This window comes from Barbatula barbatula, assembly GCF_947034865.1.
Source record: "Barbatula barbatula genome assembly, chromosome: 21".
Lineage (NCBI taxonomy): Eukaryota > Metazoa > Chordata > Actinopteri > Cypriniformes > Nemacheilidae > Barbatula > Barbatula barbatula.
The window spans coordinates 7,628,354-7,644,057 of record NC_136784.1 but is presented as its reverse complement, the minus strand read 5'-3'; the positions used below and the strand labels follow the sequence as shown (position 1 = coordinate 7,644,057).

Genomic DNA, 15,704 nt, shown 5'->3' with positions numbered 1-15,704 from the left:
TCGTCCAACAAAGATCAAACAGTGACTAAATAAAGGGAGGCACGTGGCTTTACATGTACCATGATGTAAAATTCAGATTCCTTTAATCCACACTGAAGTAATGGACTTCACTCCTAAAAGCACATATAAGAATATAAGATGCTTCTGTCGCATCTGTGTGCCAAGTTCCTCGTCATCTGTGACTCGATCGATTAAGTATCTCGTCACGTAGCGTGTCAAATTTTTCGAGGTCAAACGATTCTCCTAACCACCGGGTAATCTGCAACATGCAGCTTTTCAAATTGCCGAACTCAGACAAGTAAAGATTTTCAATTGAACTGTGCATCTCATTTTGCACCCCGAGGGCAAACGATCTTTATTGGATGGCAGCAATTAGCATGCACATGTTTAATTAATTCTGTAGAAGATTTTGTGTCGGTACAAGAGCTCAAACCAGAAGAACTGAGTAGGACTTTTATTATTATAGCCTCATAGAGCTGAAAGTATGTCAGGATGTTCTTTTGGAAACACTTCTTGATAATAACAACAGACAGTTTATCAGAAAACTGATGTTTAGGATGCTGACAGCATTCTGTTGACATTAAACACAATTATTATATCTGTCCTATAAATATACTGTACTCAATTACTTTTGTCTCATCTTCGGGCGCTCATTTTAAGCATTTAGATGTGCTACAGTACTAATAGCCTGCATACAAAACAAAACCCTTAAGCTATTTTCTCAGTATTTTCATCAATTAATGAGCTCATCTAAATTTACAAATGTGAAATATGAGCTTTAGATGAAACCACATGTCATTACATAAAAATATGAGAACATTGTCTTATATTTTTTCCCAGTCCAGACATCGCACAATTGAGTTGGAAATGACAAAAGTGCAGCCAATAAGACCAAAACTGGCTATTAAGAAGAGAACAAGATGTTTTAATGGACAAGCTTTGACAGGGTCCTTTAGAATAGGAAGCCGGCTAATGGATTAGAAAGCAAGAACTCTAGAGAAATCATTGATCTGAAAATGAAGCGACTAACACTTTTTTGCCTTTCCTTCACTTCTTTCCTCCAAAACAGTGTTTAAGACACACTTCAGCAGACACTCAGATGGGAGACTTGATTATTGACAGAAAAGGTTTTTACCAACGCTCCCAGATTAGATGCTCTTTATCACCTGCGGATTCAATTAAAAGTAAATAACGAAGCCGCACTTGATCCTCAGTCATGGGGATCTGGATGAGACGGATGTTTGCAGTCCCACCTGCTGTTATAGGCTGCGGCTCACTGACACGACAGATTTATGTGCTGGTGTTACCAAAACATAGGGATTATCTACAGCAGAGTAAAGAAAGTTAGTGTTTTGGGGGTTTATCTTAAGATGGTTCTACACATCTAATGAATCATGTAACAAACCTCCACAATTTTAATCTTACGAGAAATATCTTTGACATATTAGCAGTCATTACCTGGGCCAATTTCATTTATAACGTAATCGAGTCCGATGCAAATAAACCAGAAGTGCAAAACAGGTCTGTACTGCATTCATAACACTCATGATTAACAAATGTAATGGGGGATGCGATACACTGTTTTATATAACAAGACTTTTATATTGTTATAGTTTATATTTTTTATATAACTAAATATTTTTTAGATAACTATATATTTTTTATTTAGCCTCAAATATTTTAGAATTAACTTAACGACTGCTTATTTGTCAATTTATAACATAACTTTATGCAATTAAACCAGAAGTGCAAAAAAGTTCTGTGTTGCTTTCATAACAATCATAATTAAAGTCCCTGTAAATAAACTATATAAAAAAACACTGCAATTTAGGAAAAATTTTGAATTTTCATTTTTTATTCCACTGGGATTTTAACAATTGTAATGGGCAACGTGATGTATTCTATATACTACTATATAAGAAACTATATTTGAGAAGAAAGTATATTTTTTAGGATATGTGCTAATGCTAATATATGCTAATATTATCCAATATATAGTATAACTCCGCCTTCACCATTTTCACCGTGCTTCAATAGCACCAGACATTTAAAGAAACAGTTCACTTTAAAATGTAAATTTCATGTTAATTCACTCACCCACATGTCATACTAGCCGTTGATGTGTTTATTTCTACTGTCGAAAAAAAATGAGGCTTATGAGGAAAGCTTTACAGGGTTATTATCCATGGAATGGACTTAAATGGGGAGCTGTTGGTTAAGGTCCAAATTTCAGTATCATAGCAGCTTCAAAAGGCTCTACACGACACCAGCCGATGAATAAGGGTGTTGTCTAGAGCAGTGGTTCCCAAAGTGGGTGCCTTGGCAACTGGCTAGGGGTGCTGCTGAATCTCAGGTTTTTTCCAGTATCATTTAATAATCTTTTACATCATTTATTTTAAAATATACCAAAGATTTATATCATGCATAGCCTATGTAAAGTAAAAAAAAATTACTGCCACTTGGACTGTTCCCAGGAGAGAATTGCTCTGCTCAGCTCCGCCCACTGTATTGATGCGCACCCACACGAGTACGAGCTATCACATAGTTTGATTTCAGCTAGTTCGATTGGTAAAATTTTTAAACATATATGTTTCTGATCCCTAGTTTTGTTTCCAAAGCTTCAGTACATAACGGCAATTCCGTCTATGAATGTGCTGTAAATGCTTTTAAGAACGCTGAAGGCGAACAGAAATGCGATATTTACAGAAACACACACAAGCACACATTTTTAACAAAATAATAAGTCATTAATAGCTGTTCACTTCAGTGATTTGGTAAGATTGAGTTCATAGAAACAGTGATGCGTACTTGAGTTCACATGAACCGCACCATAGACCTCCCTTTTTAAGCGGACTCGGGTACAGTTTGCGGGATTGTGTTGTATTTAACAAAGCAGTTTTTTGAATGTACAACCAAACCGTATAGTAAAGAACAAAACTTTTTAACACACTTCAAAGAGTGCATTGTACACTAATACGTTGATTATTAATTGTTTTTTAATGTGTGATTCCTCTAGTTCCAAACCCGGCTTTTAAACATAACACATCCTTTTAGTTTTATTGAGCGCTCTCTCTGTAATGGTTCTTCAGCCATCATCACAAATAGAAATTTGTATCTCTGATCGAAAATCCATAACAGGCATCAACTCAACCAAAAATCCATCGAGCATTGCGGTCACACTTCACCAATAACAACATCACAGCTCCAGAGAAACCCAGTCAATTTGTCAGTCATAATTAGCAAGCAACCTCGATGCCAAATCGCCCGTTCCTCAGAACTTCGGCTGCAGATGGTGGGTAACACTGCAGGTTATTGAACATCTTCGTATTAATTCACCGTCAATTATGGCAAAGTTTGAGAGACAGTCTGTTGTCACTCAAAATGAAGTGACAGCAGACTGAGGAGGTCAGCAGAAGCTCTCATAATAAAGCTGAGGCTCCTCATTACTGCTGGGAAATGATCTTCACAAATAAGCCTGAAGTTAGACGCCAGTATAAATTAATACAATTAATTACAACCTGGAAATATGCTTGGAGAAGGCACGCATGTTAGGCCAGCGGTGGATAGTCATTAGTGAGGATATTAAATATTCCAGGCAAACAGGAAAGCATCAAATTGAAAAGGAAATGCAATCTGGGGACAGAGAACATTGCCTTAACGGGACCTTTGGCAGCGGCGCAAATCCGCCTTATTGAGTCAAATGCCTTCATAAGCAACAGTAAATTCATTAAATGCCATGCAGAGGACAGGAAAATAAATATCCTGACGCTTATATTAGTTGTATTAGGTATGGTTGTGGATGGAAAGGTGAGAGAAAATCGCTTAGGGCTTTTGCCTTAAACTGTGTTTCACTCCTTTCCTTGTAAGCGCTCCTCAAAGTGACATCTTCATGAAAATGGAGACTTATGTAAAGTAAATCAATCCGGCGTTTGGGATTCCTGGGTCAATGCTGAAATCTGCACAGTTTGGTTTTGTGAGACAGCTTAAGGATTCTGCTTAAGCTCCGTTTATAAAACACTATGCAGTTTTACAAAACAAAAATGTGGCCTTGGATCAATTTCAATGACATTCCAGTTCGAGATATTCACAAATTTAACAGAGATTGGGATTATTAATATGCGAATGTCATAAATTACATTAAAAACTGCAATTTCTGATCTAAAGAAAACATCTTAATCTGAGGGTCAAAGCAAACCACTGCATATACTGTACAGCCCTTTTAGTCTGGGATTAATTTTTAATAAAGATAGCATACATCATTAATAATGAGACGCCATTTAATATTTATATTTCAAATGAAAACCACTACATTTAAGAGTCTCAAAGGTTCCACAGAAATAAAAGACATGCCCCTTCAGGAGTGAAGTGCACTGATTTGGTTATAGCTCAAGAGACATCCTTAGGATTTCTAGACCCGGCATGTCGTAAGATATATTTTACGTGTGCTGACCCTCTTGAGAACAATAGCTTAAGGCGTGTATTTACAAGAGTAGAAACAGAACTGCTGACTTCCTCTTTGAAAACCCGGTTTCCCTGGTGACAGAGGAAGTGTCTTTGAAATCAACATGTTCTAGACCCACAACACTTTTAGATAACTGTCTATCTGTCACGGTGTGGAAAGAATAGAACAGTCCAAAATCCTTCAGGAAACATTCTTAACTTTTTTAGCTGTTTGTGCATTTTTTCCTCTTCTGTCATGCGTTTTTTAAGTTATTCAACATTTCCCATCTGATGCAAGCATATACAGGGAGAAAAACATGAAGCCAGTGGTGGTTTGTGGTTAGAAATAATTTCAGGATGGGTTTGTTGCAGAATAAATAGTGCGGAAACTGGATGGAAAGGAATGCTTGGTTGAATTTCACAGGAGATCTGAAACACAAACTCTCCTCTTTAAAACATTTAGACGCCAAAACTAAAGAACGAAAACATCATTACATGTTGAGAAAAAGTTTAAATTAAATAAACCTGTGAAATAGGGACCATGTCAGGAAAATCTCTGGTAAACAATGTCTTATCTTTTAAAAGGAGTGTCAAATGCTTGTTTTCCAGCATTAGAGACTTTTAACATCATCTCATACATTTGCATCACTGCAATTGACATAAAGTGAACTCAGACTCCACCCCTAATCCCATCCTCAATCCACTCATCACCCGTCATACCAGGACTTCTACTCTGCATGAAAAGTTTATTCAACCCTACATTTCTGGGACAGACTGCTTGATAAGACTTCTTTAAATGTGAAACTATGTAAACACGTCACATCTTTATATAAAATATTCCTTGATTTTGAATATCCCCTAATTTCGTCGCCACGGAAAAATACAAGTGCCGCATTAATATGAGTTACATGCGCTCTACTTGTTTGCATTGCAACTAGACAGACATGGTCTGTTGGATTCAAGGATGAAACAGAGATATCACCCTGACAACCAATGAGACTCCCATCTGAAATTATGAAGCATGAAGACTGTGTAAGACTGTGTTCAGGCATTATGATGTTGTTTCTAACGACAAGTAACATGTCTGTCCGCACCAGATGTCGGTGTGATTCTAGACCAATTCGCACTAGACATGTGATAATCTAGATTTGCAGATCTAGAGTGCCCTGCTGTTCTAAATGGAATTGCATGTCGGATTTTGTTAACATGGCTGCAGTCTTTCTAAAACATTTTATCTCCACATTTTGTAATTAGTTTTTTTGCTTAAAATTATTATTATTATTAGGTCTCCTTTTATGTTTGTCACTGATCTTGGTAGATACAGCATTTAACCAATAAAAAGTATTAAAAAGTGCTTGTCAACACAGCATTTAATCTTTTAAAAAGTGCAGTGTCCTTCTTTTCATTTCCTGAAAAACAGTGAATTTGGACATCCGAGGTTTCAAACAAATCACACTGAAAACTCAAGTGCAAGGATTAGAGGGAGAGTTTGTAACAATTATTGCTCTTAAGGCAAAACTTTAAATGAGTGCTGAATTTATCATAATTTACACAATACCAATAGTTATGGCTTTTAATATCACGGTTATTGTTAATACGTGTATATTGTGACAACCCTAAGAGTAAATAAAATATTAATATTAATATTAAAAAGTAATACATTTTATTAATTTGACTAAGCCTGCACATCTACATGCAAGCTTGTATTTACATCAAATTTAAAAGTATGTTTCATTTAATAACAAAAAATGTGTAAGAATGTGTAAAATATAATTGGGGGCCAAAGTTTATTGAGTACAGAGGTCTCAGAAGTAGTGAAACAATTTCTCCTGTGTTGTTTGATCTAACAAATGAATCTTATGTTGGCGGGGGACTGTGGCACCAAACCACAGTAAAAGATGTTTCAGGCTAATACAGAATACCTCAAATAACAATAAAAGACCAACAGAACATCTCTGCTACAGACCAGCAAGACCAACCTCATCCATCTCTCTGCAACCAATATAGTCGCAGAGCTATAATCAAAAAATGTTGGGTTATTTGAATTCAAAATTGAATAACCCAACAGTTGAGTTAAATTAACCCAGAATATGTTTATAGTTGACCCAATCCAGCATTTTGGGTTGAAAAATCCCAGCATAGGTTGAAATCACCAGATAAATAATGTGTTTATCTAGTCCCCCATATGTTTGATTAGAAAAACTACTGTATATAATGCCCCATAATACAGTAAAAAAGGAGGATCACTGTAAGTAAACATGTTGTGTACCGTATTGATGCAAGTGTCTTAAAAAGGCAAAACCTTCAAACAGTAGTGTGATTTTCTTCAATGGCAAGAAATGAGGTCTGTAGTCAGAGACAACCTCATCATTATGATTGGCACAGGTTGTAGGATACCATTTAACTCGCCAAGCAAAGCAGATCATAATTAATGTGCACGCTGTAGATTTCACTGATACATGCAAGAAATAAAAATAGCTTAAAAAGATCTTACCTTCATAATACATTTTAAAGCCGTGCGCGCTCACTGCGAAATCACTGGTGAGTCTCAGGGAGAACACAGACCCAGTGCTTGTGATGGGAGGGGGGATTTGGAAACCCGTTAATCTACAAAGGGTAAAAGAAGAAAATTTACATATAAGCACCTGAGGGAAACTTACCACCGTATATCACATTTTCTGTCACATATATGTGTTCTGTGTAGTTGTTCTCTGTATTCCTTTATTCTACAACCAAAGTGAGTCTGTCATTCAAACTTTAAAAACTTTAAAAACGTGCTCTTTGTTGAATGTGTTGTACCAAACAACTTTAAATACAAAGGAGTATGAAAGAGCACATATTGGTTATTGATATTATGAAAACATCACATCATATTGACCACGGATCATTTGTGTAGTTTCGTATTTCTAGATTTAAAAGTGACTGTGTATTTATCAGCCTGTTACATTTTTTATATTGTGTCAATGGTTTTGGTTGAAACAATTGTAGGATTAGTTGCTAAAAATGCTTGCGTAAAAGTAAGCGTAAAATAGAAATAAAACATTACAGTAGAATCCATTCCGGTGTTGGTTAAAAATCTAAATTCTTGCTTTGATCAAATCCAGCGAACACTCAGAATCGGATGACAACATTCTGCCCTGTCTTTAGTTAACACCCTCTCATCACATATCTTCATGGATAAATATTAGTCACAGTGAAAATCCCCAATGTATTTTATAGCTTTGTTTTGCAAAAACAAAAGTTTCAAAAGATTCTCAAAAAGATGTTAAGAAAAGATTTCAATGCATATCCCACTTTACAATACAGCACTCAACGTTTATTGCCTCAAACGTTCACTGTAAAATGATACTGTTGAAACACATTTGAAGTTTCCAACTATATATTCAGCAATGACACAAACAGACCAAGCTGTACCACACCTATTTACCTCATTAAAAAAAGACCAGTGCTCATGAGACCATGGCTCAAATATAGAAAACATAATGTGAAAATGAACTGGATGCAGCAATGTTTAGTTCAAACTCAATAGCTTCTCACCGATTGTTCATTTCATTTCATATTAGTGATTGATGTGTCAACACTGCACTTTCACATAAATGCAAAAAAAGACCCTACCGTACTTAACCTCGAAAAATAACCCCCCCAGGTCACATGTTACTGAAAATAATGCCTTTTTCTCAAACAGCACCTTGGGGGTACTCACACACCGGAGAGCATTATTATACAAACCACCAGCATGATACGCAGAAATGCATAGAGCTTTGTGTGTTAGTAGAACTGCTGGTTATCTCAGTAAAAACAACAACAACGAGACGGTCAGCAACGTGTTAAGAGACAAAGACATTTGAAAATGTGTGTGTAGGCATGATCGAACTTATGTGTCAGCTAATGTGCATAACATGGACAGAATTCCTTGTGTTTATGCTAATGAACTCACACAGGGGTTGAAATATGAATGCCGAAGCATAATATCCTCAGGACACTGCATGGGTTTTTGTTTTAATAATATTAACCTTTAAACTTGTCATAATATTCATAGACTGTTGGAGAATGGATTTCCAATTGAATCTTAACACGGAATAATCTCTTTTGTTCACTTCAAATGTTTATCCGATAATATTAACAAGGCAAAACAACAAACATCACATCTGAAAAGTCTTTAATAAAAGCACTTGCGTGTGTTAGATAAGGAAAGAAAGAACAACGACAGGGAATTACAGTTGCTATAAGGCTTATAATCAAAACAACAATTCAAGACCCTTACAAACAAAAAACAGGGGTTTGTGCCATACTGCATCATGGGAAAATCACCTGCTTGTGTTTTCCTGGCAAACTCTGCCTGAATAATGCCAGCTTTCTACCATTGACTGAATTCCAAAGTTTATTACCAGATAAATTATCAGTATCCTTGAGGGACAAAGGAATTGAGTTGGATTCGTGACTTGGAGATAGAATCTCCAGGACGGTCTTAATGAAGTGTGTGTTTCAGTCGTTTAATAGGGTCCTGCAAAGTGGAAACCTCACCCCTTCATCATCTGCCGTCTTTACTCAATTTTAGCATTATTTGCTGAGAGTCAATGGTATACAGATATTCAATCAATCGCACCATAAATATAAATAATTAAGCTAAAGTTCTTGACACATTGTTGCACATATGAGCATTTACACTAATGCACTGCAAATGAAGTTACTTTTAATGTGACCCTGTATGTGAAAACCCAGATAAAGTCATTTTTAGTGAAAAGTCGGTCATAATTTATTCAAACTTGTATATAATCTTTTCCTCTGTGGAACACAAAATAAAATATTTTGAGAAGTTATGTCTAAGTGGTTTTGTGTCCATACAATGGAAGTCTATGGGGACCAATATAATTTGGTTACTAACACTGTAAAAAAACTTAAAAGTTGAACAGCTTCATTAAATTTTAAGATATTCAAATTAGCTTTATGAGTCAATTAAACATAAATTTTATTGAACTGAAATTTGAGTTGTAAAACCAGAAATCCTTCCAATATAGTCAAGTTAAATTGACTCAAAAAGATAATCTTATATAACTTAACATTTAAGGCAGCTGAAATTGGTGACATATTTGTTTAGTGATCGTTCTTCAAAATATCTTCTTTGGAATTCTGCAGAAGAAATAAAGTCATACATGTTTTCAATGACAAGAGGGTGAGTGAACTATCCCTTTAATATTGACTGAATGAGGCCAAAGACTGAAATCAATGTTTAGGAGGCCAACTTTTTCGCAAAGTAATAAATTGTAGTGTAATTGTTCTTATTTTTACTCAAAATGAATCATATACTATCACACATTACCCAAGTTTCATCATTTGTATGGTTATGATCACTTTGATGCTCCTTTCCATAATTACATGGAGACTTAGCCTGAATTTCACAGACAGGGTGACAAATGAAGTTGAATTGTTACAGTAAAATATTAGACATGTTATGTTACAAATAACACAATATCTGTTTAGGTGGCGATTCAAGAAACTATAGTTTGTGCATGTGTCCGTGTCTGATTTAATAGGTGGGAAGGTTAAAAGAGATCAGTGGAGCTTCTTGAAAAGAAACAGCAGCATGTTCGCAAAGTCCATCCATCCCCAAGGGCTCGGCTAACTGCTTTTTTCGACTACTGCGTGAGTTGGAACAAATCTAGCTCCTCACTCTGCCCTCAGCCAAAACAGTCGGGTGCCTCCCCTCTCTGTTGCTCTTCAGATGATCATTGGCTTTTAAATCGCTTGGACATTCTGCTTTTGGCCTGAGAACATGCAGCAAACTCCTCTGTCTGGAAAGCTCCATCCACCAATCGGCTGGAGCTGCAGACTTTAAAAGGCTCCATACGGACAGGGTCAAAGGCCAGCCTGCCATCGGAGTTCGGAATTAAAAGAACACTCTAACCACAAACCCAGACAGAAAATGAATTCCTGTGTAGGCAATAATGCTCCAGAATCAAACCTTTGACCTGAAGCGTTTGAGAAGATGTTCAAAGGCAAGACAGCAAAGATGCGCTAAACAGTTTTGGTACAAATACGTTTCCATTGTTAAAGGGATAATAGTAAACCCAAAAATGAGAATTCTGTCATCACACTCTTGCCATTTCAAAGCTGTATGACTTTCTTAATTCCACAGAACACAAAAAAATATTAAAGATATTTAAAGCCACTCACTTCTATTGTGTGGACACAAAAACAATGCAACACCGCCGTTTGGCAACCAACATTCTTCAAAATATCTTCTTTTCTGATCTGCAGATGAAAGTCAGTCTTATGAGTTTAAAAGGGTGAGTAAATGATAACGGAAATTTCATTTTTGGGTATCCCTTTAAGCTCATTGTAAATTGGCTCTTATTTACAAAAAAAAACCCTGTTGGCTTGGTGCAAAAAAATGTTGCGTTCTTAACAAGCACAAAATGCATGCAATATCAGGAATCCGATCATTCATGTCCAACACTCAGAACTAAAGTTTAAGTTCAAGTTTGTTTATTTATAGAGCGCATTTAACACCAGGCATGTGCAATAATACTGAGAAATAAAAACAAATCATATTTGAAACACAACAGTAAAAGACGTACAGTTTCCTTAAGCCTCTCTTGTTCTGAAACGCTTGACATTCACACTTATTTGCAATAGAAGAAAATGAACTGTCCTAAATGATTCATGAACATAATGCCTCTCATTCGGAATGCAAAGGACAGTCTATATTTCATTTTTATATCTATTGTCAAAAGACTCAAAAATTATGTTTGATGAGGAATAAATAGTGAAGAAAGAGGCACAGACACCATTGCACCCTGCCTCTATTACACGTTTACTATTGTTCTTATGTAATAATTAACCAAAGCCAAATATATTCATATTTATGATCTTCCATGTTCTTATTGTCTCCCTCTCTCTCTCTCTCTCTCTCTCTCTCTCTCTCTCATTAAGCACTTAAAAAGTGCTAAACCTGGTGTAAATAAATAAAATAATCTTTGTCATTGATTTCATTGTCACAAAAACGGCATGCACACTGCAGGAAGCATCAGCTTCAATGGTTTCAGACTGAGGTTAGGAACTTTGAAAATATGAGGTGTCTCAAATGCTTAGGTATGATTGAAGGGTCTGATCTACTCTGGTAGCATCTGTTTCAGGCTGTTGTTGCAGATCTAGTCAGAGTGGGAGTCTAAGCCCTTATGAAAAGGGAAAATCACATTTGACTACACCGTGAGAAAAAAATTCTCTTTGAAAAATACTTTACTCTCAGCTTGCAATTTATCAGAACACAATATTCATAGATATTTAAAGCTTTATTGATTTCCTCCCATTAAAAACCCCCCTGTGTTACAGGATAATGCAATTCCAGATGGAAGGTGTAGCTTCTCTGCTTATTCGATTGTGCTCCTCTCGCCGCGCTTACGTGAAACCAATTTGGGAAAAGTAAAGCAAGTGATGAGAGGCGAGACAGATGGGTTTAATAAAGATATTTAAACAAGGTTACAGTGTCTCTCAAGCTGAGGGACCTGAAGCACCAATAAACTTGATCCCAAGACAATACTCTTCTTTCACTGGTGATCTAAACACTGGTCAACTCTCAATAGCGTTTATTGATTTTATGTACCTGCGGGGCGTCCACCGGTTTACAATGGGAACATACAGATATCTTTGACAGAACTGATGAAGTCAGATATAGATTACGGCCCCTTCACGTGACTGGAGTGAGGGCTTCAATGCTCGGGTTACGCACCGCTCTGGGCCGCGTTTCCCAAACCTTCTTATCGCTACGTCGTTCTTAAGTTATACCTTAAGTATGTAGTTATGTATGCTTTCTGTAAGTCATACGTTCGGAAGGTTGGTCTGGAGCGCTCTTAGCGATATCTTATCACTGTTAAGCGTTTGCCCCACTAGGGGCCACTGTGGAAAAAAGCTTCTTTACATCGCAGCCTATACAAATAAAATTCTAAAGTTAAAAATAACAGCATATTGACATGATTTCATGCAAAGTATATAATTGTCTTTACACTGATGGGTGTTAGCTTTTTAATGCTATATTTTAGGTGCATCAGCTGGCAACCCAAAGAATTTGGAGTATATTTAAAGAGAAAGATTGAAGTTTAGTCAAACTGCAGCGATACAGCAATTTCTTTTGGCTAAATCAAACAAACGCCATCCACAGGGCATTTAAGTGCATTTAATCTGTGTAAACCTTTATGCTGCAATTATTATTTTATTTTACCTGCCACGTTAGCAAATTCAGCAGCTGTTGGATCTTGTTTGCCAACTTTGTCAAGACAAACTCAACGGAGCAGCCCCTAAATTCAGCTCTAGGTGTTTTTCCTGCTATAGCTGTTGATTTTATGTTCTGCGTCTTTCACTTTTATTGAGTAAATAATGTATTTACAAACATATATTGTGATAATATAAATAAGGGGTTCCCAAACACAGGTATATTCAAAGGTAGGCTATTTCATGGCACACCTTTTAAATAGAAAATAGGGAAACAACACACACTCCCTTTACTTTTTATTTTTCTTGTCATGGATGAATATGTTTTATTTCAATATCAAAATACCTTATGGGCTGCACAATTATGGAATATGCCTACTTGTTTTTATTACTCCCCTTGATATTGTATGATTAATAATGTTGATTATATTTTATTTTATTATACATGCTTTGCGCTGTTAATGCGCCTCTTGCGCATCCAGTGTCTAAGCACAATATTCTGGAATAAAGCAAGTGGCTTTGCATGACCCTCCGATCCAAAGTTTGAGAACCTTTGATATAAATGACCATACTGCCAGTTAGTGTAGCGGGTTGATACATTTGGGCATGAGATTGCGGGTTTGCACGCTCATTTCACAATTAAATAATATCTATGGTTGGATTTAGTTTGCTTTTAGTCCTAATAAATGCAACTTCAGCTATTTCTAAAGTACTTATTTTATAAAGAGGGCCGCTACCTCAGATAAGGCAGTTAAGCAGTTCCTATATAGAGTGAATAGTTGATTGTCGAACGATCGATATCCTTTACTTCAGCACCACCGCTATGGACAGCACCTGGTAACATGGGACGTAAGAAAGTAACCTCCTAGTGTATAGTTCGGGAAACACGCCTACAAAAGGTATAGTTGGAATTAAGGTGTACCTTTAGAGTCTTCGAATCGCACTAAGAGACAACGTTATCGGGAAACACAGATGTGACCCCATTGCAGATAGCTTCACAGAAAAGCAATTTTACGAGCTTTCTATGTAGCAGAAAACTGGAAAGTGTGCACAGTAAACCGTGGAAATGTGTATTTAATCTAAGAACAGAAAAAATCCTGGCGATTGCTTTGATAGATCACAGGAATAAAAAACTGTCAGTTTGTTCCGTCTCAGGATGCTTGTGGTGAATTTAAATAAGCTAAGTGAAGTGTCTTGATGCTGTGGGAAACAATAAGATAAATATAAATGAATAAAACAAATTTTGAAATGTTTGAGATCTCTTCATGAGCTTTGACAGTTTTTAAACACTTCATGTTACTAGTTTACTTTCAAAGACAGTTCTGCTGAGGCAAAACCATGTGGGGGAAAAATCACAAACCCATTTAATTGCAAAGAAATACAAATCGCAAATATCTAGTGAATTGGCCAATAATCTCTGCTTGGAAAGATCAACAACTGGGGTTAAAGAGAAAATTCTCAACTTTGAGCCCCACTTACAACATTTGTCTGAGGGGCATTGAGGGGGCTTACGCTGCAGCTAGTAGTTCAGAATAGGGTTCACTGATTCTGCAACACTGGCATGAGTAATGTGAAAAGGCTTTGACAATAAGTGGGATAGAAAATAGCTTGCGGTCTGTTTTACTGCACATTTTACTACACATTACAAACCTCTGAAAATAGGATTAGTTATTTAAAGGACGCATTGAGCTGTGGCCTGATTATGACGATTGTGAAAGCCTTTTTTTACACAATAGCAGTTTAACACTATAACTACAGCGGTGGAGATTAAACCCTCCGTAAATGCTCCAGAAACTGTAACTTTGACATAAATGGGGTAAATTATGAAATGATTAAGGATTTCCTGTCCTTAACAGACTACAATCGCTGTTTTCTCTCGAGATTTAAAGGGAGAGATCAACCTAAAATGAAAATTCCTTCATTATAAACTAATTTTTATGTTTTTCCAAACCTGTTTGACTCTCTTTCTTCTGCAGAACATACAATGGGATATTTTGAAGAACCTTGATAATCAAACAAAAAATCTGACCCCACTGACTTTAATTGAATGAAGTGAACACAAAAATACTTTAAAAAAAGAGTCATATACAGGGTTGAATATACAATGACTGTTATTCACAGTTATTGACAGTTAAATTATTTTGGAGCGAACCCTCCTACATATTTGGGATATTTGTGACCTTTTTGTTGGCGATAAAGCCTAGTTCTATTCTCTACATCTGCAGTATGCATGCACTCTTTATGTGTCATGGTCACTAACACTTTATTTTTAATTAATGTTTGTTATTCACCATAAATTCAGAAATAGCACGTGTGCCGTGCCATTCATTGTGAAATTCACAGTATTTACCAATGATGCAGTCTTTAATTAGGCAATAACTGGCACGATTGGACACAGATGAATGCTTTTTTTGTATGAATATACATACTCACCCACACACATGGCAGGGTTTACTATGTTGACATGTATTAATAAAGCACAGACATTTGTATTTTCTTTATAAATGAATATAGTTCTTATGCCAGCTATTTGGTCACCGGATTTGTTTTTATATATATAAAGTAGAGTATATACACTGAGAAAAACACTACACAAAAAAAGAGACTAAAACAGAAAAAACAGCAGTGGATAGCAGTACTATAAGTCCTTGACAACTGACCATACATTAACCTGTGCCCTTTTCAACATCTCATCATGTGAGACATTACTGGTAAATATGAATATAGGTGCATGGGGATCATGTTTCAGACCGGCTTTCACTCTAATGAAAACAGATGATATCACGGCCCACCCAAAAAAATGTATTGCCTCTCATGGGCGAAACAGTCCATAAATCTTCATTTGTCAAGATGGGTCTTGTTGACAGTCATTCAGAACTGTGGCCTCACTATTCTCAAAGATCTGTCTTATATTCAACTACGGAGAATGTATGCAATTGGCATGATTGTTGAACAGAAATAAGTAACCTGCTATTTTCTTCTTTTATTTTTTCTAAAACAATTTCGCACTGCCACGATTGAAAGTAACTCAAACTGACAGTTGAAAAAACTGATGA

At 36.2% G+C, this 15,704-nt stretch overlaps 1 protein-coding gene across 1 annotated transcript in view; it reads right to left on the bottom strand.

Moving 5' to 3' along the window:
• The window catches only part of csmd3b (CUB and Sushi multiple domains 3b), a gene marked incomplete at both ends in the record, with an annotated part of 310,902 nt that overhangs the window by 223,483 nt on the left and 71,715 nt on the right, over positions 1–15,704 (bottom strand). The window contains one exon of the mRNA XM_079485065.1: positions 6,935–7,047. Within this exon, the coding sequence (XP_079341191.1) occupies positions 6,935–7,047 (113 nt within the window). The remainder of the gene's footprint in view (positions 1–6,934; positions 7,048–15,704) is intronic.